Below are 23,649 nucleotides of genomic sequence, written 5' to 3' on the forward strand. Positions count from 1 at the left end.
GGGGCCTCTATTCAATTTGTATACAATTGAATCGGTCCAATCAAAAAAGAGGGAGAAATTGTTTTCAGGTGTTTTTAGGGGGATAAGGTTGTTTTGTTTTATATACATTAAACTACAGTTAGTATGCACGGTAATGTGGCATATTTTTGCTTCGACAATGGTATAATAACGATACTGACCTGATATTTCAAAAACTTCAGCAACATGCAACAGCCTCATTCACCAGGAGGGCTTAGTAATACCGCATGTCACCTTCTGCCCAAACACAGCCCCTGTGCTTCCCAGAGATTTCATTAAATGAAAGATTGATTGAGGTAGCGAACCACTTTCTCACTATACATGAATCTAAAAATGTCAGACTGTTAGTGTTGCTGGTATCATTCCCACTGCTGTTTGTTTGTTTTCTGAGTTTTCCTCTTTGGCTGAATAAAAATACTCAGTCCTGTGAACTCTGAGAGCAAGATGTGCCATTCTCTTGACCCACCACACGGCTCCATCAATATTGATTTGAAACAAACCCTCTAGGGCTGTCTGTGTTCCTGGCAAAGTTTCAATACTAACATGTGGTTAATTTTTTAGAGGATTTTTCTTCCCTTTCCTGTGCTCAAGAGGAGCTGTGGACTTTGTGGGAAACAGCAGCTTGCTTCGTGCATCTGTGGTGCTTGCATATTTCCCTTAGAGATAGTGACCCTTTCTTCCTAACCCTTCTTCCTTTGCTGCACTTTGTGTTCCAGGAAGTGGAAAGAAGCATATTCTAAATGCTTAGAAGGCTTTTAAGACAATATTCCTAGCGACGTGGTATGTGAGAAAATTCATAGAATTCTCACTACTTTCTCACAAAATTTAGCAGTTAAGGCATATTATCATATTTACAGCCATTTAAATTCAATATGCATGGGTGCATTGTGTTATTGAATGCAGAGGTTGTTAGAAATACTTGTTCAAAAGCAGGTCAATTCTATTAACAACTAATTTCTGACCAAGAGCACAAGAAATATCTTAAGGCAAATAATAGAGATATGATTTATTTTTTTGCCACTACTGTTATTTTTTTTCAGGGACTATGAGTTGTTTTGTTTTGCCTTAATTTCCAAAATTCATGAGAACTGTCTGCCAGAAGAGTATTTCTATATTTCTATTTTCAATAGCGTAAGGAAATATCTCCTTCATTTCCTATTAAATGTAATAAAGACATTTCTTAGAATTACTTAATTTACCTACCATTTTTATGGCTATAAGTTTACATTTGGGTTATATTTTTTCTGAGCAAATAACAGAATCTTAAAATATAAGGAGATCACAATTCTTATTTTCCCCTTGGTTGGACTTTCTAAGTCTGTAATGGATCAATGCTTTCAATCCACAAGAAGATGCTTAGAATAAAAATAGCCAGTCCTTCCTTTAACTTGCCTTCAGTAGAAGAACATATACTTTGAAATATTTTATCAGTAATGGTGACAGGTGGTACTATAAGATCTGTGCTTTCTCATGTATTTGACCTTTTAGTCACCAGCAAGCATTTGTGGTTGAATACAATTTGAATAGAATTTAGTCAAATTGAATAATGGCACACACCAACGCAGATATTGTGTGGAAATGACATTTCTGATTAAATAGTCACCAACTGTTTAAGAAGTGCCCATTAATTTGATATATATATAAATGTATCATTCTTACTCTTTTATACTAGGACTCAACTATTGCCACAGAGAACAATGAGGTAGAGCTTCACTGACCCAGCAGAGTATCCTCTTCACCAGATTATAAAATATGTCTACATCTGCAAATTACTTAAATGGCAAATTTAGATTCACCTTGAAAAAACAGAGGAAATAATTGTGCCACTGGAGACCCCATACAGAGGTGACCCATACAGGAGCAGTAGGGATTGCAGACAGAGCACAAAGGATGCACTTATCTTTTTTGACTTTCAATGTTTTTCAAAAATACAATTACTTTCCTTATAATAGTATAATAAAGACCTGGAAAAGGGGAGCTGTTGGGTGCAGAGAAGAAAATAGATAGACACATGCATGGTAAGCCTGAGAGACAGGGCAAACCTATGAAGTTCAATTCAATTGAACAACTTTTTATGTGTGTTTAGTTTATATCTTTTACTGCACCTTGCACAAGATTTTAGCCAGTGTTAATCTCACACCACTCTCAATTCAATCCATTGCAAACTTGTTTTATTACCATGTTTCATATCCTGTTCCTAGCATACCTTGCACTTCATGCCTTCCATCCTTCATATTCTTAGTCAGTTTTCAAGGCTCAGTTAAATTGTGGTGGTCTTCTCTGTGAAGCTTACCCCCATATTATCCAATCAAAATATCTCTCGTTTTCTCCCTCTCTCTCTCTCTCTCTCTCTTTTCCCTCTTTTGGTTGCTTGTTTGCATGGCAATCTGCTAGATGTAATATAAACTTCTTAAAAGAAGAGGGATTTGTCTCATCTCTTGTACACAACATAGTGTTAATTGATCTAATAGTTGCTCAATAAATATGGAAAAAATTACAAAGATCTCTCTCGGAAACCACAGCTAGAGAAAGAGGGATGAGCTAAGAGTAAGTTAACTACACAAAAAGAAGAGATTTACAGCTGCCAAAATACCCTTTTGCTACCTATCATATGCAACAACCATGTGTAGTTCTCCTTGGTATATTTTAACCTTCTTTCCAATTAACCTTCTCAAGCAGTCAAAACCTAGTAAGTCAATTTTTTCTTGATATTATTCATCTTAGGTTTTTTTCATTGCTTAAAAAGCTACACATCTAAAGTACTCTCCAGTTCTAAATTACTACTTTGTGGTTTGTTTCATAATTTTACCATGAGAGTAACAGAATTTTAGCACTAAGTAATGTCCCATCTACCTTGGACTTCTGAAAAGAGTGATATTGTATTCTCTTAAACCTTACCTTTTTAAAACAGAAAATTACTTTTAATCATTTAACTCTCAATACATATATATTCTCTATATACATATCAAACAATATTTTTTTCAAACAATATTTTAAAGGAACGTGAATCCCATTTTAAAATACTATTGAATATTCTTAAGCTCTCTAACTTACTAGCTTTATCAGTCACATTTTCATTTGTGTTTATTTTTGACTGTACAAATGATAGCCAAGGAATTACTACCCATCATAGGAAAAAGGTGCAAGTCAACACCACAGGAGATTCATATATTATGGAATTTAGCCATTTGAATTAGAAGCCACAGAAACTTATTGGTCCCTTTTATGGGCACATAGTTTATATGGAGAACAAACAAGATATATAGATAAAGAAAAATTTTTCTTCAATGTGCTGGAGAGATTCCCCAGGCAGAAATTTGGGTTAAGAGTTATTACCATATTGGGGAAAAAAGAAGGCATTGTTTGGTTTCCTTATGCACAAGAGAAAGGCAAACAAACAGGTCTTAATGATCTCAGGGAATTGGAGGATGAGTAACCTCAATATTTTGGAAGCAAAAGGCTATTTTTCAAATGTCCCTTTCCCTCAGAAGCATTATACCACAAAGACGTTTTTGAGTTTCTACTAAGTCTTGTAAGGACACAAATAATGACCTACTCTACAGCCAACACATTTTCTAATCAGTGCATCTAAAAAGTTCTCTTCAATTGAAAAGAAAAAGCAACGTTCCATAGCAGTTGTTGATGCTTTCTTTCTGTAGAAACCGACTTTTAGAGATTGATCATATTGTCTAGATGCTCATTAAAGACTGGAACTTAGTACACAACTATTAATTAATCAAAAAATACTTTTGAGTTCCACTACATTCGTTCTCTCTGCTGGGTCCTTCAGTGGTTTCAGGGAAGCCAGATGCTCCATCTCCTCTCATTCAGGCTTTCAAAATATTGGGAGACTAATGTGTGTGAAATGCTTAATAATATGAGGGAGCTACTACTGACTGGTTATTCCTTTTTAATTTGGTAACCAACACAAAGACATTAATGAAAGAAATATCTATACTGAAAGGAAACTGTGTACATGCTGGAATTTAATTGTCAATGATTTGTGTTCATTTTGATCAACATTATTGAGGAATAATTGACAAATATATGTGTATATTCAAAATGTACAAAGTGATGATATGATATTATACACATTGTGAAATGGTTACCAGAATTAAAATAAGCAATGCACCCATCACCTCTTATGATTAACTTCTTCTGTGTGTATGCATGTGCGTGCATGTGTGAAGAATGTTTAAGATCTACTCTAAGCAATTTTCGAGTATGCAGTACTATATTAATAACTATGGTCGCCATGCTAACTATAGTTACATTAGATTCTCAAAACTTATTTTTCTCATAAGGGACAGTTTGTACCTTTTCCCCTACATTTCCCCATTTTCCATCCCACAGCCCCTGGAAACCACCATTCTAGTCCATAAAATCTACGAATCCATAAAAATCTCTAAAATCTTTAAAAATATATAAAAGGAGGTCTTTTTTTAAAAAAAGATTTCACCTGTAAGTGGTACCATGCAGCATTAGTCTTTCTCTGGCAGGCTTCTTTCACTTAGCATAATGTCCTTTGGCTTCATCCATGTTGTCACAAATGACAGGACTTTCCGCTTTTTTATGGCTGAATCATATTCCTTTAGGCATGGTCAGTTCTTTAGGGGTGGTCCATTCATCCTTCAATGGACATGTAGGTTGTTTTCATATCTGGGCTATTGTGAATAATGTTGCAGTGAACATGGGACTACAAATAATCTCTGTGGGATACTGATTTCATTTCCTTTGGATATATTCCCAGAAAAGTATTTTTGCTGGAACAAATAATAGTTCCATTTTTAATTTTTTGAGGAGCCACCATGTTGTTTTCCATAGTGGCTCTACCAATTTACATTCCCACCAACAGTGCATACAAGGTTCCCTTTTCTCTACATTCTTTCCAATATTTGGTTTCTCTTGTCTTTTCTACATTAGTCATTCTAACCAGTGTGAGGTAGTATCTTATTGTGGTTTTAATTTGAATTTCCCTGATAATTAGTGACTTTGAGCACTTTTTCATATACTGGCTATTTGTATGTCTTCTTGCAACAATATCTTTTCAGGTCCTTTGCCATATTTTAATCAGATTATTTGCTTTTGGTTATTCAGTTGTATGAGTTTTTATATATTTTGGCTGCTAATCCCTTATCAATTTATGATTTTCAAATAATTTCTTCTATTCTGTAAGGTGTCCCTTCATAACAGATTGCCTAATAACTTCTTAAAAACCCTTACAGGGACCCCTGGGTGGCTCAGTGGTTGAGCGTCTGCCTTTGCTCAGGGCCTGATCCTGGGATCCCAGGATTGAGTCCCACAATGGGCTTCCTGCATGGAGCCTGCTTCTGCCTCTGCCTATGTCTCTACCTCTATCTCTCTCTCTCTCTCTGTATCTCTCCTGAATAAATTAAAAAAAAAAAAAAACTTAAAAAAAAAAAACAAAAAAACCTCTGACACATGTTCACTTAAATCGCCATCTGGGTTAAGTATTTATCAATAGTATTAACATTTTTATTAAATTCTACCCACCATTTGCTTCAACGTGGATGGAACTGGAGGGTATTATGCTGAGTGAAGTAAGTCAATCAGAGAAGGACAAACATTATATGGTCTCATTCATGTGGGGATATAAATAATAGTGAAAGGGAATATAAGGGAAGGGAGAAGAAATGTGTGGGAAATATCAGAAAGGGAGACAGAACGTAAAGACTGCTAACTCTGGGAAACGAACTAGGGGTAGTAGAAGGGGAGGAGGGCGGGGGGTGGGAGTGAATGGGTGACGGGCACTGGGGGTTACTCTGTATGTTGGTAAATTGAACACCAATAAAAAATAAATTAAAATTAATTAATTAATTAATTAATTAATTCTATCAAGATACATTGCATAGCACTAGCTGCTATGTGACTTAAAAAAATAAAATTTTGGGCAGCCCAGGTGGCTCAGTGGTTTAGCGCCGCCTTCAGTCCGGGGCGTGATCCTGGAGACCCAGGATCGAGTCCTAGTCCGGCTCCCTGCATGGAGCCTGCTTCTCCCTCTACCTGGTGCTCCTCTCTCTCTCTCTCTCTGTGTTTCTCATAAATAAATAAAATATTTTTTAAAAATAAAATGTCAAATAAGAATATTTATCTTAATTCATTGCAAGTATGTAGCTAATCCCCTAAAACTTAGCCTTAAAATCACATATAGCATCATCTACATTCTATTTAATATGCTCACTGACTAGAGCTCTGTAAATCTTAGCAAGTGTGGAATACCATTTTATCATTTCTCACAAAATGTCAGTTTGGCTTTACGGTAGAGAGTCAAGGTCATAATGGTACTCTTTTCTATTTTGGGGCTAAAAGAAACAGTGCAGCTATTCAGGAATTTGTCTAAGCTGTAAGAAGAGAATTATAACTCTGGTGAGTAACCAGGAACACCAGGAATAGGTCAGTAGTTCCAGCCAGGACTCAATATATTGAAACTAATGGTCACAGAAAGAGATGACCACCAGATCTCATCTGGCTGCAGAGACTGGCACTCAGGGAGGTAGGTAGAACCAATGGCCAAGATAAATCATCTCTTCACGTGTGAAAATTTAGTAACTTTACGATTTAGTAAACTTATATACTGAATGTGTGGACATCTTTCCATATCGCTAATGAGGGTTTTCCATCATTAAGTAAAAGGCTTCACAGTATGACAATATATGGATATTCCAAACCTTTAAAATCATTCACAATAACAGAAAAGGCGGGGGGAGAATGGTATTAATAAAGTGTGCTATTCAGTTTACTAACAAAAATTTTTCTGGGTATTCTGTTTGTGGTATTTGCCATCTTTTTAAAATTGTAATTTGTAGTGTTTTATTGTTTTTAATAAATATTTACTTTTTTACCTAATAAAAAATGACAATTGCTGATGTAATTCACAATCATAAACTCCCTATAGGAATTTCAAACTATATGAAAAAACATGGGTTTCCTTTGCCTCCTCCCAGTTCTACCCCCACTCCCAAAGGCTAGGTATCTTTACAGATCTTTGTGCATCTATATATATGCATATCAAAATACAGAATTTTGATTCAAGTCTGTGTTTGTGTGTGTGTGCCTGTGTCTGAATACTATGCATGCACATATATATGTGTGCTCATTTGGTACCTAAAAGATTTCATGCTATAGGATATTGTCCTTCACATTTTTTTCCATTTAATAAACCTTCTTGGAGTGCTTTACTAACGAGTAGCAGGGCACCCAGTACAATTATACAGGTTGTTCCCTGCACAAGGACACCAGACTAAAGTGAGAATTCCTGGGCAACCGTGTTTTACTCATCGAGCAGTGTACCCTGCCATGGGGCTGTATCCCTCCAAAGAGCCACAGTTTCTTACTTACGTTGAAGAGCTGACTAGGTTACTTGTGTGTCAGTGCACATGAACCTACTTCATATTTGCAACTAATGGGTAATGGTCTAAGAAATAATGGTACAATAATTTATTACATTAAACAGTATTCTGCTTATGACTGCATAGGTTATTTCCAATTCTTTGGCCACACACAAAAAAAGTTTCAGTGAATAGTATTGGGCATACTAATTTTTGCATGTTTACAAGTAATTTGTAGGATGTATATCTAAAATTAGAATGCCAAGTTCAAGGACATGTCCTATTTTAATTTTAATAGGCCAAACTGGCCTCCAAAAAAGGCAGAGCTTTACATTTCTGAAGAGATTGTCAATCTCAAATGTGGTGAAGCTTTTTTTTCTTTTTTGACAGTCTGATGGATGAAAAATAATTTCCATTATTTATTTAATTTGCAGTGCTTTGATTACCACTGAGGTTTAGAATTTTAAATAATATTCATTCTTATATAATAGCTTTTTTGAATGCTTTTGCCATTTTTATTGTTTTTAATAATTTCTTAGTTCTTCATTATACATGCTCCAAATATTTTCCCTGTCAGTTGCCTTTTGATTTTTATCAGTCTTTTCATTTATGGATTTTAGTTTTAATTCCTGTAGAGTTAATATACAGTGTTATATTAGTTTCAGGTGTGCAATATACTGATTCAACAATTCTCTAGGTCACTCAGTGCTCATCATAAGTGTGCTCTTAATCCCCTTCACTTCTTCACCTGTTTCACCCACCTGCCTCCCCTCTGGTAACCATCAATTTGTTCTCTATAGTTAAGAGTCTGGTTTTTTGTCTCTTTTTTTCTTTGTTTTGTTTCTTAAATTTCATTTGTAGATTTTTATACAGTGTCAAAAAATGTTTGAATTGTTTTGTTTTAAGATTTTTATAATTAATACTCCCTCCTTTCCTTTTACAAGAGAATTTTAAAATCAATTTATCATACTTAAGCATTTGTGAGTGAAATATAATGTCAGGAATTTATCTAAAATATTGTTTTTTAAAAAGTAGAGAGGAATACATAAAATAAAATTAACAAAATCCTGACAAATTTTAATTTTAATTCAGCATCTAAGTTTATTAAAATATTTTTTTGTATTTTCATATATGTTTAAGGATATTTATACTAAAATGTTTTGTTTCCTTTGGGACTTCTTCATTTTTGTTTTTTTAAGAATCAGCTTTGCAAGTTTCATTTTAAAAATCCTAGAGGAGTTTCGAGTTAAACTACTTTGGATTTAAAAATTAATTGAAAGACAATTAAGATTTCATTCATTCATTCATTCAACAAACATTTATTTTATGATATCATGTGCCAACCACTGCTCTAGATTCTTGGGTTACATCACTGCACAAAACAGGCAATGATCATTACATTCTAGAGGGGAAACAGACATTGCTTTAAAGTATGTTAGAAGGAATGTTCCTATCCAAAACAATTATGTACCTCTCCATTTGTTGTCTTCTTTTACATACTTTGGTGACATTTTTAACTTTCTCCATAAAAATATTGATTATTTCTTCTTGTTCAGTTGCTTCTAGATATTTTAGATTTTTTTGTCACTGTGATTTATTTTTCTCTATTCTGTTCTTTTTTTTTTTAAGATTTATTTATTTGACCAAGATAGCGACAGAGATAGTGAGAAGCACAAGTGGAAAAGAGAGGGAGAGGCAGGCTCTCCGCTGAGCAGGGAGCCCAATGCAGGGCTCCATCCCAGGACCCTGAGATCATGACCTGAGCTTAACTCAGGTTAGACGCTTAACTGACTGAGCCACCCAGGTACCCCTATTCTATTTTATAAATGGCTAATGATAGTGGACAACAATGTTTCTGTGTTTTCCTTTGTTGATTCTCAGATTATTCTCTGGGATTTTTAAAGTACAAATTCTCTTCCTCTGTAATATAATTACCTCTCCATTTTGTTGTTGTTGCTACTATTTGTTGTTTTATTGCTTCAGCCAGAACCTTAATCACAACATTAAATAAAATGAGTGATAATGAGTGTTCTACTTTTTCTTAAAAGTATAGAAGTGTTTCTAATATTTATCTTCAAAACTTGCTATAATTGCCTTTTAAATCCTTGCTACCTGAGAGAGTTTTGGTTGTTCTGCTTATTAAATCACTAAGAAGTGATTTAAAATAGGTCTTGAATGTTATAAATACCTTTTTTGGACATTTATATGTTGTATTTTTTTTTATTATTCTGTTAATATAAGAGATTAATGGATTTCTTGCTGAACTTCTTAAAAACACACTGGTTTGGCCCCACCCTACACCTATGAAATTTGGAGTGTGGAGCCTTAGAATGTGGAAGTTTTCAAAGCTATACAAGTGTGCTTACAATCAGCCACTGTTGAGAACTAGTACTAGTATGTGGTTCAGAGTTCTTAAAGTGTAGCCCCCTCCATAGAGCAGCAACATTATTACCTGGGAACTTGTAAAAAGTGCAAATGTTTCATTCCCATTAAAGACCTACTGAATTAGCAGCTATATTTTAACAAGCTATTCTATTCAGGTGGTTCTGATGCCTAATCATATTTGAGAACCACTGATAGAGTGAACTGTTAACAAACAAAAAGAAGGAGAGACAGAAGGAAGGAAAAAAGTGAAGAAAAGAGGGAAGGAAAAGAAAACAAAAAGCAGATGGAGGGAGGGAAGGAGGAAGAAAGGAACAAATCATCAATAAGATGATGTTTCTTCTAAACTTGTAGATTAATAATATGAAGATGCCATCCATGTGAGACTAAATTGTTTTTTCTAATCTACACGTATTCATCCCAGGTCTTTCAATGCATATGAATTTGTATGGGCAATATGTCCTCTTGGGTCACCTATAGAGTTGAAGAAAGTGCCTGGTAGGTCTAATAGTGTTAATGCCTACTTAGGTAACCAGAAGTAAGGATGAACGCAAGAAACCGGGATTTTCCAATCCTGCCATTAATCTAAGTTTGTAGCTTGGGAAATTCTTAAATTTGCTAATGTAAGTCATCAGGAAAAAAATGAGAGGACGGAGTTAGATAAATAGTTTCCATACTTTTTCAGTGTGAAGACTCCTCTTTGTGCCAACAGAGCCACAGACACATTGCACATGATAGAAGTGAGAAAATATACAATAGCAAAGGATTCAATCTGAAATTACTCATTCCTAGAAAATTTCATACAAAATATTAATAATTCAAGTAAATTTGCAATTCTTAAAAGATTAGCCTCATGCATTTTTCAGATTTTATTTTGTTACCACAGAAAAAAACAAAATGGGAAGTCTTAGATTTGCCTAGGATTATAACACTAAATAACACACTAAGAAAAGGTATTTTCTATTCTTTGAAGTTGCATATCTTAAGAGGCAATTACTGTTCATTCATTTAAGGAAACAACTTCTGTAAGACCTCTCCATTGGAGTGACACTATACTCAAAACAAAAGGTTTCCTCTGATATACCCAGGCAGGGGAGATGTATGTTAAGCCAAAGGAGAAGGATTCCATGGATCAAAATAGAGTTGCGAGATGAAATTCAGGATGCCTAGTTGAACTTGAATTTCAGATAAACAACATAAAATGTTTTAGTAAATCTCAAATATTGCATGGGCTATCCTTATACTACAAAACCTTGTTTATGTGGAATTCAAATGAAGCTGAGTATCCTATATTTTTATTTGCTAAACTTAGTAATCCTGGTTGCAATGAGAGAGAGCATGGCATATTCAAGAAACCAAAATAAGTTTTGAATTTCTAACTAAGCATTTCCTAAAATGTAATATAATTTATGTGAGATTATATCAGATAGTATAGTGATTTATTTTGATAATTTTATAGTTTAATATACAATAGGAAATATAAAATTATAACTGATATATAGCATGAATATATTTTTTAAATTATTTTAACTGTAAAAAATGTGAATCTAATTAAAGAAAAATATTAAGAATTATGTAGTGGTAGTCCTCAAGATGACTGTCATTTGAGGAACACCAGGCATTATGAGAAAGAGTCTGAAAGGTAAAACTAGGAAAGTTGACAGATTCAGGTCAATACAAGACTTTTTTTCTAAATTAAGTCATATATTTTTATGGAAAATGAGGAAATTTTTACTTTTGTCTTTCTTTGTTATCCACACCTAAAGAAAGATGATCATAATATTCTTGAAAACAGTAGATGGAATTTTAATGTTAAATGGATGTTTTTCTTGTTTTCATACCAGAAAGAAACATGTCTCCTTCAATATCTGAACCCAAGGAGAGAGCTACTGAGAATTGTAAAAAGAAAAAAAAAAAAAGTAAAAACTTCAAGGATTTGCAGATATCAAGCAAGCATGATGATAGAGAATAAATAATCAACCCAGAAAGGCTGACTTTGTATCTATAAATGTACTAAGTAACCCTGAAAGTTAATCTCCAATTTTAGCACTTAAAGACTGATTTCATAATGTTTATCGAATTATTTAAGTAGAAATTATATCCCACTCCACAAAATGGGCCTTTAAACCTAGTGGAGGAAGTCATCCTCAGATTTCCTTGGAATAGAGAGGAATTACTGCCCACACAGTTCTCTTCCCGACTCACACCTGCCACTTCTGAGCACTCCTTAGGACCAGCTGCATAGATGTGCTTTGAAACTATGCAGGAGAGTGTGTAAACTATTTACAGAAGTCCCAACATAAAAATGTTCTATTTGAAGCCTTGTTGGAGTTTAAAAATCAAGCAGAGACCGGTTTTCCTCATCATGTTTGATGAATGGGAGGAGATACATAGGAAATGAACATAAACACTTAATATAAAGCCATAATTTATATATCAGTTAAAAGATGCCTTGTAGTAACTTTGAATGAGGATATTATTTATCATTCTGTGTCATCTAATATTAAAATGATATTGGCACATGTTACTATTAATTTAAGGTAACATGCAAAGATTTTGTGGTTCAACAGACGATATCTGGCAAATAGGTGTTAGTTCCTGGTTGGTTTTATTACCTACCTCTTAATCTACATAAGTTTCATTTTGAAATGCACCAGAATAAAAATTAAGATTGACTTATATAACTTGCCTAGAAATTCTGACATAGGATAATTATATTATCTTTAGCTTCTGACCAGCTATTCAGATGAAAATTTTCACTGCTTCTGAAGAAAAAAAATTAATAACTTTCTGGTTCTTTAAACAGGATATTATTTTAAGAAAGGAAAGTCTAGGGTGAGGAATTTATTGTCAAATGAAATGTATAACACTAATATGAGATTTCATCCTAGTCCAGCTGGCTGCAGATCAAATAATTCAAAATGAAGTTGGGCCAAGTCTTTTGCTAAAAGGTTCTTTTCTACTATGGGTGAGCAAGGAGTATTACCAGCCCAGAATAGCCAGTGAGATCCGTATAGAATCAAAGACAGTGTAGGGGCCAGAACCTTGGATTATGAATCAGGAAGTCTTAGTTCTATTCCTGGCCTACTATTTAATTTATTACGGCTGTCTATGTGATGCCACAACTCATTGACAAGCAGAACATTCAGGCACTGCTAAATTTGCCGAGCCAAATGTCCACTATTTGGAGGCATTCTGGTCTTTTACTGAATTTCTTTGGTTTTCTTCCAAATGCTTGGCATTAGGAAAACAGAACCTCTCTCTGCATCTTTAGGGGAGCATCCTTTTCTCTGGACTTCATATTTTGCCCAGTCTATAAAATGTCTGGTAAATTTCACCTCCTCCTTACTACATGTATATGTACTGAATCCTGTGCTGTTCAATAAAGACCATCTGGAGAAAGAGGAGGGTTGGAATTATCTTCCCCAGATAGAAGGAAAGAAGGGTAGTGGAGTCTCATGTTCAGAGAATTCCTTTTCAGACACCTGGAGAGAATGACCCCCTAAAAACTCTGTTTATCTCCCTCACATTCCATTGTAATCAAAGTGACCTCACTGCCCAGGGACTAAATAGCTATTGGAGGTAAAAAAAAAAAAAAGGCGGGGGGGAATCTTTCAGATTTCCCAATGGAAAACCATGTGGGTTGACCATTTTAGCCTTTTGACAACAAATCAAACTGAATAGTTTTTCTCCAAATTTCCTTAAGTGTGCACTGATGAGTTTAAGAAAGAAATACAACTGGAATTTCTTCCACAACTGTGACATATATTATCTATACCTTGACAACAGCCGGTTATAGTGTCAAGACAACAGGATGTTTCTGTTCTTACTGCTACACAGGCATATATGGGGAAAAGGAGACATATATCACACTGTTGACTCAAGGTCAGCTCACAGGCAAGTAAATAGCTTTTCCTCATTAAAAAAGCAAACCATGGCAGTCCCATTAAGAATAGCCTATTCATGTTCTAAACAGGCACTTAATTCTTAGCTGTGTTAGAGAGGGTGTATAGAACATGGGGAAATACTTGCCTACTCTGCCCTGGTCAGACAACATGTAGAGTAATATATTTAATTCTGGGCACCAACCATTAATTGGGTCATTGACAGAATTATGTCATATACAGAGAAGAGTAAACAGAACTAATGAGGGTTTGAAAACATGTCATATGAGAAATCATTAAGGGAACTGAGGATGATTCACTTAGAAAAGGAAGAAAATGGGCACAACAAAGTTTTTCAAATATTTGAAAGACTCTTTCATGGAATAGACACGACTTTACTCTGTCTAGTTCTGGAGAGAGAAACTGGGAATTGCAGAAGGCAGAATTTGACTCCATGGCATTTCTAAACATTATAACTGTACAAATATGAAATAGGTGGCTTCCTAGGGAACAGTGCATAGCACACAGGAGATGGTCAATAAACATCATGAATGGTTGTTAAATAAAAGTGTAAAAGAACTAGCTTAGGTGCAAAAGTTTTGTGCATTTAATTGTGGTTATTGTTGTTCTTCGTTAACATAGTTTCTGTATATTGGAAGGATTGGAACTAGATTGCGGGAGTTGAGGAGAGAATAAATGATACTAAATGGAATTAAATTGATAATTGCATCCATGAAAGAAAAGCAAACTGGAATACTGAAAAAGATCAGGACAGAGAGTTGGGAAATATGGGCTCTATTCTATTCAATTTGCTAACGGAGAAGTAATCTGGCTTAAAACCCCCTAGAATTTACTTTCTTCTGCAAAGTCAGGACACTATGGAACCAATAGCCATGGTCCTAGGGTTCTAGATTTCTAGAGTGTTAAATTTTGAAGAAAATATTCAAATACATAATGAGTTACTCAAAGAAATATGTTTGACTTAAGTAAAAATACAAGTATAAAGATGTATTAATTATAATGAATTTTAAGATATTTTACAATATAAATAATGGATAGTGCAAGGAAAGCAGTTTAGTGAGAACTTCTAAGAACAAAAAAAGTCTCCAGGAGAACATTAAATTTAAGCCTGCAATTTATACTGAACTTTACCTGCAAAGGTTAAGGAAAATACTATCATTAAATAAATAAAATGCATTATTTCAATATGTTAGTACATTGATTAAACCATAATTACAACTATTGGTCACCAGCTCACATAAGCTCGCAAGAGCAGTCTTGGAGCATCTCTTCCAATTCTGCATTCAATAGTGTCTATTTGGTAGCTGGAGATCAGCCACGGCAGTATTTATGTCACAGAAAAATTGACACATGCTACAAATCAGGACTTTCTTTTTGGAATCTAGTTTCTAAACATTTACCAATATACCACTCTCTACCTCCAAGAAACAGCTTCCCAAACAGTGCCTTCTTCTTTCACTTTGATCTCAAAATATGTAAGGCCATGTTATAAAAGTATTTATTTTTTAAAATCCACTGTAGTTAACACACAGTATTATACTAGTTTCAGGTGTACCAAATAGTGATTCAACAATTCCATGTATTATTCATTGTTCATCAAGATAAGTGTGCTCTTAAATTTGTTATTTCCTTATAATTACCATAATGTGGATCCGACTCAGACTTCAGGAGGGAAAAAAGGACTATAGGACTAGAAAATAATCTTCGGATAAATGGAACTTATTTAACATGTATTAGTCACGTGGCATCACTGGATGTAAAGTAGGGTGAGGTTTCTAAAAATGTTTAGTTGTCAGTACGTGGTGAGAACTCTCTAAAAGTTTAAAACACATATCAGATCGTTAATTTGCTGACATCCTGCCAGTGGCCCCACTGCAAAGAATAATTTGGACCTCTTTACAGTGACCTTCATAACAGAATATAATTTAGCTCCTGTTTATATTCAGCCTCACATTGTCCTAGCACTCATTCCTTTCCCTGTCATTTTCCTTCCTGGTGTTCCCAACCTTTTATCTGATCCTTTTATTCATCCAACTCATTCCTGTCTCAGCATCTTGGTGTCACTCCACACTCTGCATGGAATGCTGTTTTCCCAGATTTCCTCCTTCTTTTCTCCTCATCCTGTTCCTTTCCTTTCCTTTCCATTCCTTTCCTTTCCTTCCTTCCTTCTTCTTCCTTTCTCTCTCTTACTTTCTTTTCTTCTTTCTCCACCACTGTCTCTCTCTTCTACCCCATTTTTTTCATCCCGTCATGATTTAGCCCTCACTTCCAAAGAAAACTCTTTTCCAACCACCCTATACAAAATGGGACAATCCCCTTCAGTGACTGTGTAGTTTCTTTCCCTATCTATTTGCTTCTTGCACTTGTTCCTATATAAAGCCATCTTACTTGTGATTTGTTAACTTCTGTTATCTGCCTTCTGATGGTTGACTATAATATTCAGGAAATCAGGGATTTTTTTTAAATCTCTTTTTATTGGTGACTATATTTTCCCTTTAATGGTGTTTGGCCCACAACGGTTATGACTACAAGAAAGAAAGAAGGAAAGATGGGAAGGAAGAGAATTTAGCATTTTGGCCTTGATTTGAGTGAGTTAAGTTATTGAAATACTGAGAACTTCACTAATAGGTAGCTTCATTTATTAAGAAGTTTCTCTTCTTGGACTATAGGGAGAGAATGAAATAAAAGCTTCACTGTATAAGTCAACCTAGCCAAAATCTGCAAATATGAAGCTCTATTTTCAGGCATGAGCTATTTGCTGGAGTTTAGCCATGCACATATGAAAGGTTAGAACAGTAGAGTATTAACATCTAGGTTTTAAAAACAAAGACAATAAAATTTATCCAAAGAATCTGATTTGTAGTCAGTTCTATTTTGTGAGGTTTTCTGGAACCCAACACAGGATACTGGTCTGTGTACTTGACACTTCAGGCTAAGTGTAATGGTTGGTGAATAAGGAAGCATCCAGGAAGGAAGGGGAAAGAAATAGGCTTATTTCTCTAAAGGAATATTGTAGACCAAGGATGTTTGGTTTTATTCCTTTTGGCAGAGCATTTTAAATAATTTGATGCTCAGCCCATGGATTTGAAAATGTTTTTAAAGCACAATCTCAGCATCCAGTTAACTCAAAGACAAATTGTTTCTGAGACCACTGCTGGTAGGTCTAGGACAACTCAGGACATACTTCTTTATCCAGCATTAACTTAGTAGCTGGAAAAATATCAAGATATACTTTCTATGGCTTTGGGAGATGTTGTTTTACTGCCTTATATTGATTTAATTATTGTTATTATTCCTGAAAACATATTGCATATGCAGTGTATAACTTGACTCATCTGCCAGGTAGAAAAACATAACTTTTTGTGCTTGAGGATGTTATAACTGGGAAATGAAAATCACACAAAAAACATATGTGGATATAGAGATGCAAAGAACATTGTCTTGCCAAACATAATTTCAGTTTAAAAAAAGAAGGAAATTATACAAGCAAATACATTGGAGAAGAAGTAATTAAGAGGACTTTGAGTCTCCTATTAGTCAGATTTTCCATTTTCTGGGTATTAGGAAGAGAATTAAACCAATTATCTCTAATATTTCTAGGACTCCATTTTAAGATAGAAGCAGGATTTTACTATAAATAATACTTTTTTGGCTTTGTTGTTGTTTGCTTTTTTAGAAGGGGGGGGTGCATGTGCAAGCAGGGCAGACAGAAGGAGGAGAGAGAGAATCCCAAGCAGTCTCCAAGCCCAACGTGAGCCCCCCATAGGTCTCAGTCTGACAACCCTGAGATCATGACATGAGCTAAAACCAAGAGTCGGGCACTCAAGTGACTGAGCCACCCAGGCACCCCAATTAGGCTCTTTTGAATAAAACAAAGGTCTGTAGCACCGAAGGATATGATATATAGTAAGGTTTAAGTCTGTTTGTAAATACCCTGGACACTCTTAAGCACAAAGCACAAACCTTTATGATTACAAGAGTCTGTAATTATGTCAGAACCTCATTACATGTTTTAGACAGCAGGGACAGTGAAAGGAGATTTAAGTAATAATCACAGAACAGAAATATGAAGTAATTAACAAAACAAAAATTATTAGTTTATTCTCAAATTTGATGTCTTTGTGGAAATAGGACTCTTTCAATTTGACATTAGTCTGTTAAACCAAACACAAGTTCAGCTTACCCAAATAACTGATCATTAGCTTAATTAATGATTCTTTGAACAATTTACTTGGATAAGCCAATTATTTGACATCTGGAAAATAATGCTCTGTAATATTAACAATCTGCTCTAAGTCTTGTGGGTACAGAGACTCCTATAGAATTAGATTAATCCATGAAATTACCCTAGTTAGTCTCTGCTCTTTGGAGATCCTTCCTAATGATGGCTAGAGAATTTAGGGGATTAAAAGAAAAATGTCAAAAACAAAAGGTCTGATTCAGGCAGTCATCCTACCATCCTACTGCCAATATCATCACCTGCTCCCTTGTACCCATACCCCTCAGGCTTCTGTTATGATATATTTTCCCTTTGAGATCTCCACTGGTGTTTCTTTCAAAGCTGATTTCATCCAGATAAATATCAAAGACAGATGAGAATATGGCAACATGAATGAGAAATGATGATTTTCCTCAAAAGGGCTACCCCTGAGTCTATTACATCTCTCAATAGATTTTGATTCTGAAGAAACTTACTGTGCTTTCCACAGCCTTTTTTCTCCCACACAATACTCTATCCAACCTTGATACGTTACACAACACACAGGGAATCTGGAAGATTCCTAATATTAATTAACTTGATTTGAATATGCAAGAATAGTAAGCAGTCATGCCCAAATAACTCTATATGGTCAACCAGAAACTTTAGGTTTTCCTATAAGCAGCAGTATTTCCATAAACATATCTCTGTATTATAGGAAATTTAGAATAAGAAACTATGATCATTTGCAAAAATATATACAATTGTGGGACTTTTTTTAAAAAATGTGTGAAAGCAAAAGAAGTTTGAAAAGAAATATTGACGATATAGCCTGAAGTGGCAGTAGGTAAATGGCCGCATGCAAAAACAAAACAAAACAAAACAAAAACAAAAAAACCTACCCACTGCACAAAATAAAATCCTGCCTTCTTTGATTATTTTCCCATGTTTCACTATACTCAGAAGCATTTTTCAAACATATTCTCTTATATGGATCCTTAAATGTCTAACCACAAACAGTAGTATGTCATAATTGATTTGTACCATGAAAAAAGTAATGCATAACTTTTCCCAAGAATAAATAGCTGAAAAGTAGTAAATATGTATCAATACTCGCTAATGTTATACTTCTTTTTCATTGCACTTTTTTCCAGAAGATGTATATTTAAAATTCAAGTAAAACGTTTCTTTGGCAGTAGGTCAGTATCTTCCCAATGAAGAGCCCATTGATGATACAGAATAGAACTTCCTTTTCCCCTTGAGTAGAAGGCTGCCTATTATTCAGTGTCCTTTTTGTCACATTGAAGAACAGGGAACTTTTTATTCTTTCCAAGAAATGGCCTTTCAGATTCAGTAACAACATGTTCTGTTCCTCAGGAAATAAGAGAAGATCGAGATAGGGCGCGGCTAGACTCCATGGTGCTGCTAATTATGAAACTGGACCAACTTGATCAGGACATTGAGAATGCCCTCAGCACCAGCTCTTCTCCATCCAGCACACCAACGAACCTGCGGCGGCATGTTCCTGTGAGCTTTCCTCTTTCCACTTCTTTTCCCATGAGAATGATAGCTCTTTTTATCATATAGTCCCTCTTGCAAATGAAACATCTTTGATGGTAACATGACCTATATGTGGTCCTGCTAATGTTCCGTAAATATCACTCAAGTAATTCTGTGCTTTATGCAATATTATTTAAAAGAGTAAGTGTAATTTAAAAGGAAATGATTATTATTAGCTAGACAAAAAAGAAAGTCATCTGGGGAAATTATGTTACCTAGAGATCAAATCGTCTTCATTATACTTGTTGCTCCCATTGTAAGTCTTCTCTGACATCCTATAAACACCATTTCCAGTATCCCACAAATTTACATTGTATGTAGAAGATACCTAAATATTTGCTGCATGCACACATGCATGTATCGATGTTTGGATAGATGGGTGGATGGATGGATGGATGGATGGATGGATGCTGGACTAACCCAGCATACTACTATCAAGAAATAATCTAGATGATATTAACCTGAAAACACTCTAGAATTCACTCCATGAAACATAATGAATTGTCCAGAGGGGAGAGTTTTATTCTACTGTGCATTAATTTCATATAAGACAGACACTCAAAAAAAAAAAAAAGACACTCCCGTATGATTCTGACATTTGAATTAAAATTTGGAAGACAGATTCCAGGACTGACTACACACTTTATATATTTACTATTAGTTTTATATTAAATGGCTTACTCTGTATAGATCAAGCAAATGTGATGGTAGATTTACTTATAATTAAGCCATGAATCTCTTTTCAATTAACCTATTACTTTTGCTATGTAATAATACATAAAGTGAAGAAATTATGTATTTATCTAAAATCAAAGGGGTGAAAAATCCTATACATAAATCTGAGAACCTACCAAAATAGAAATACTCTGGATCAGATTCTTTAATTAGTATAGTTCTATCACTGACTCTGGAGTTATTCAAGACTTATTCGGGCCATGGGGCAGGATATTTCAAAGTAAATAAACAAATTAAAATGATAGCTAACCTTGGCATATGCTAGGTATTATTCTAAATGATTTATGCATGCTAACACATTCATTCCTCACATTTTTTTAAGTATGTGTCAGAGCTGGAGTATATACCTAGTGAGTCTTGATCTAGAGCCATTTCATATAACCACTACACAATACTGCTTTCTCTAGCAGACTATGGTGGATACCTTAGAGTGTAAGCAAATTATAGATGATAGATTGATGAGAGAGAGAGTTAGGAAGGAGGGAAGGTGGGAGGGAGGGAGGAAGGGAGGGAGGGAAAGAAACCAGATGCTTCAACTTAAAAGCTAGTAGAATGAAATTTTTGTGTTTTTTTCTGTGATCCTCTGGATAATTTTTCTTACCTTTTAGGATTCATCTCATTTTTACACTGAAATCTTGCTTAAATCTCCTTCTATCATCCCAGAGAAAATCAATTACTCCTTGCTTGGTGCTGTCAAAGTGCCTTACACATACTTTAGTAGGAAAGGCATCCCAATGGAAGAAATACAAAGTAATCTGAAGACCAACAAAGAAGGGTGTTTTAATCTTGTTTATATATGAAGGGTGTGGAGAATAATTACACTTATCTACAACACTTTTAAAGCCAGAAATATTTTTCAGTAAGAGGTATTTCTTAGTAGTTTTTTGCCATGAATGTAGGCTTGGGATATGTTTTCTCTTTGGAAGTTGTCTGGTGAGAATTATTATTTCCCTATTTTTTTAATCTGTCCACTTTTCCATCTATATTGAACTTTCCTCAATCCCTATGTATTTAGTGGGGAAAAAAACCCAACCCAAATTGCTGAATTCAACTCCATAGTGATGTCCCCATCTCAGAAAGCAAGACAGCTTTTATCTGCTAGACATGTTTCTTTGTTCAATGGTAAAGGCAAAACAAAAACAGGAACAAATTATAGGTGCTGATTTTAGGATTCACTTATATCTACATCTTTTGCCTCCATTTAAAGTATAAACTGGATTTTATGTTGCATGTACTGTCTCATGGAATATCATCACCATTGCTGAGAAGTGGTTGATTATATAAATAGTGATCCATTTCTAAGTTTTCAGTTGAATAGATACTTGGAATAAGCAAAATTATACCATAGAAACCTTATGAACTTCAGAGTTTACAGGCCTGGCTTCAAATATCACCAGCTCTACAGCTGAATATCTAAGAATACAAGAAAGTTATTTGACTTCTCAACTTCAGGTTCATATAAAAAAAGGCAATATTATTTCCTGTCTACTGATTCATTGGAAAGAATAAATGAAAGAATATATGTTAAGATGTATTACGCAGATCTGGCACATATTTAGAATGTATTATTTCCTTTCCTTCTCCCATGTACTTACTCACACCAGGCACTGGGCTAAAGATAAATAACATATAGCCTAAAGTCCTCAAAACATCTTTTTGGTCTTTATGTTTTTCTAGGCCATCCCTTGTTCTTTATTTCTCTTCCTTTGCTAATTTTAAAATTCTTTCATCATCAAAATTTTTTCCACAGGCACTTTCCATTTCTTTTGATAATTGCACCATGGAATAAAGGGATTATAGCAGCATGATTATGACCTTGATCATCCAGCAAGGAGCAATGTCCCAGATTCAGATGAGAAACTCCCTCTTTCACACCGTTACATTCCACTGTGAATTTACAGTTTAACAAGGAAGACAAGACATACAATGAAAAAGTGATCTCAGTTTGAGATTAATTATGAGAAAATGCTGGAGTGAGTTTTCTACCTATAATAAAGGATATAAAAAATAATAATAGACTAGGGTCTTTAAGAATGGCTTGAAGATGAAAAATAAGAATAGAAATATAATAAAAATAAAGAATAGAAGTAGAAACAGAATAGAAATAAAGATTTAAAGGAGACTGCCTGGATAGAGACTTGCGAGTTGGGGCACCTTGGTGGTTCACCCCAACCCAGAATCTGGTTTCCTCCTCTGGAGTCCAAATACTTGATTTTGTCCAAATATCCACTGCGTGCTAGTCTCTTAGAGCTTCCAAATGATGGCCCATCTCATGGAAAGAATGCAAGTGGGGAATGAAGAAGACGGTAGTACTTACTGAGCACTAATCTTTATTTATGTTACTTCATTTACCCTCAACAATCTTAAAATAAGAATTGAGCTTCAGAGAAGATGAGTAATTTACCTAAGTTCACACAGGTGGGGAATGGCAAGTAATTTACTGAAAGACAGACAGAAGATAAGATTTACTTCCACATCTGTCAGACTTCAAAGCTTGTGCTCATTCCACTCTATTATAACCCTCCCCAAGATGCAAATTGTCCATTCACAATGGAATAAGTGCCATTTCCAGAACCAGAACCTACTTTTCTGACTGTCAAGAATTTTTTTCCTGATAATAAGGTACTCTGAATATTAAGCTACTAATTGTGTTTGAATTAATGTGTAAATAAGGCAATCTTGAGAATATCTTCTGATATTTCATCTTTGCCATCGAGAAGCTTAAGAAACATAAAAACCAGAACCACTTCACTACTTTTAATTGAACCTCCTGCACTGTTTTTACAGTATTTTTTGGTTTTCCTGGACCTTTTACCATAGTTCAATGCAGCTATTCAAAAATTTTACTATTCTTCCCAAACCCTGCCCAGCCCTTACACCTATCTCTTAGCAAACATCTTTGTGTTCTTCTTCACAGAGAGAATAAACAAATGACAGGGATTTTGCAGCCTCACAATTGCAAATATCTGTAGGTATTCTTTTTCTTCTCTGTTTTCCTATGACCTCCTTCATGAGCCAAGCTTATCTTCACCAAGTATATATTCCGTGATTTAATTCTTATTTATTGCTCCATCATCTCTCTGCAACTCACCTCCTATCTGAAATATCCAGTAGTAACTCCTCAGTCTTCAGCAGTAGCATTTGATGCAATTGAGTATCCTCTCCTCCCTGGACTTCACAATTCCGTTGGCTTCTGGCTCCTCCCTTTCCTTTTCTTCCATATCCTCATCAGTTACTTTTCATATACTTCAGTGATTTCTCTTCCTATTTTTGACCCTTAAATCTTATCTCTAGAATTTAAACTCATTTCTCTCTACATCTGATAGAATATTCTCCCTGGAAATTACCATGAATTCCATGACTTCCTGCTTATTGAGGGTCACCAGTGAGACCTTTTTTTCTATCCCCAGATCTGTATATCCAATGAATCACTAGCTACCCACTTGTTTATGTCACAAATGTACTGTGCCTGCATCTCTACTATAACACATCATATTATGTT

At 34.8% G+C, this 23,649-nt stretch overlaps 1 protein-coding gene across 10 annotated transcripts in view; it reads left to right on the top strand.

Moving 5' to 3' along the window:
* DLC1 (DLC1 Rho GTPase activating protein) overlaps window positions 1-23,649 on the top strand; it is a 493,356-nt gene that overhangs the window by 168,840 nt on the left and 300,867 nt on the right. For 9 of the 10 annotated variants that reach the window (XR_012007573.1, XR_012007574.1, XM_072776234.1 and 6 more), the window contains one exon: window positions 19,230-19,379. The exons of the other annotated variant lie outside the window; for it this stretch is intronic. Coding sequence is in view for 7 of the 9 variants with exons in the window: in XM_072776234.1 (XP_072632335.1) it covers window positions 19,230-19,379 (150 nt within the window). In the remaining 2 variants the exon portion in view is untranslated. The remainder of the gene's footprint in view (window positions 1-19,229; window positions 19,380-23,649) is intronic. 10 annotated transcript variants of the gene reach the window in all.

Source organism: Canis lupus, chromosome 15, assembly GCF_048164855.1.
Source record: "Canis lupus baileyi chromosome 15, mCanLup2.hap1, whole genome shotgun sequence".
NCBI lineage: Eukaryota > Metazoa > Chordata > Mammalia > Carnivora > Canidae > Canis > Canis lupus.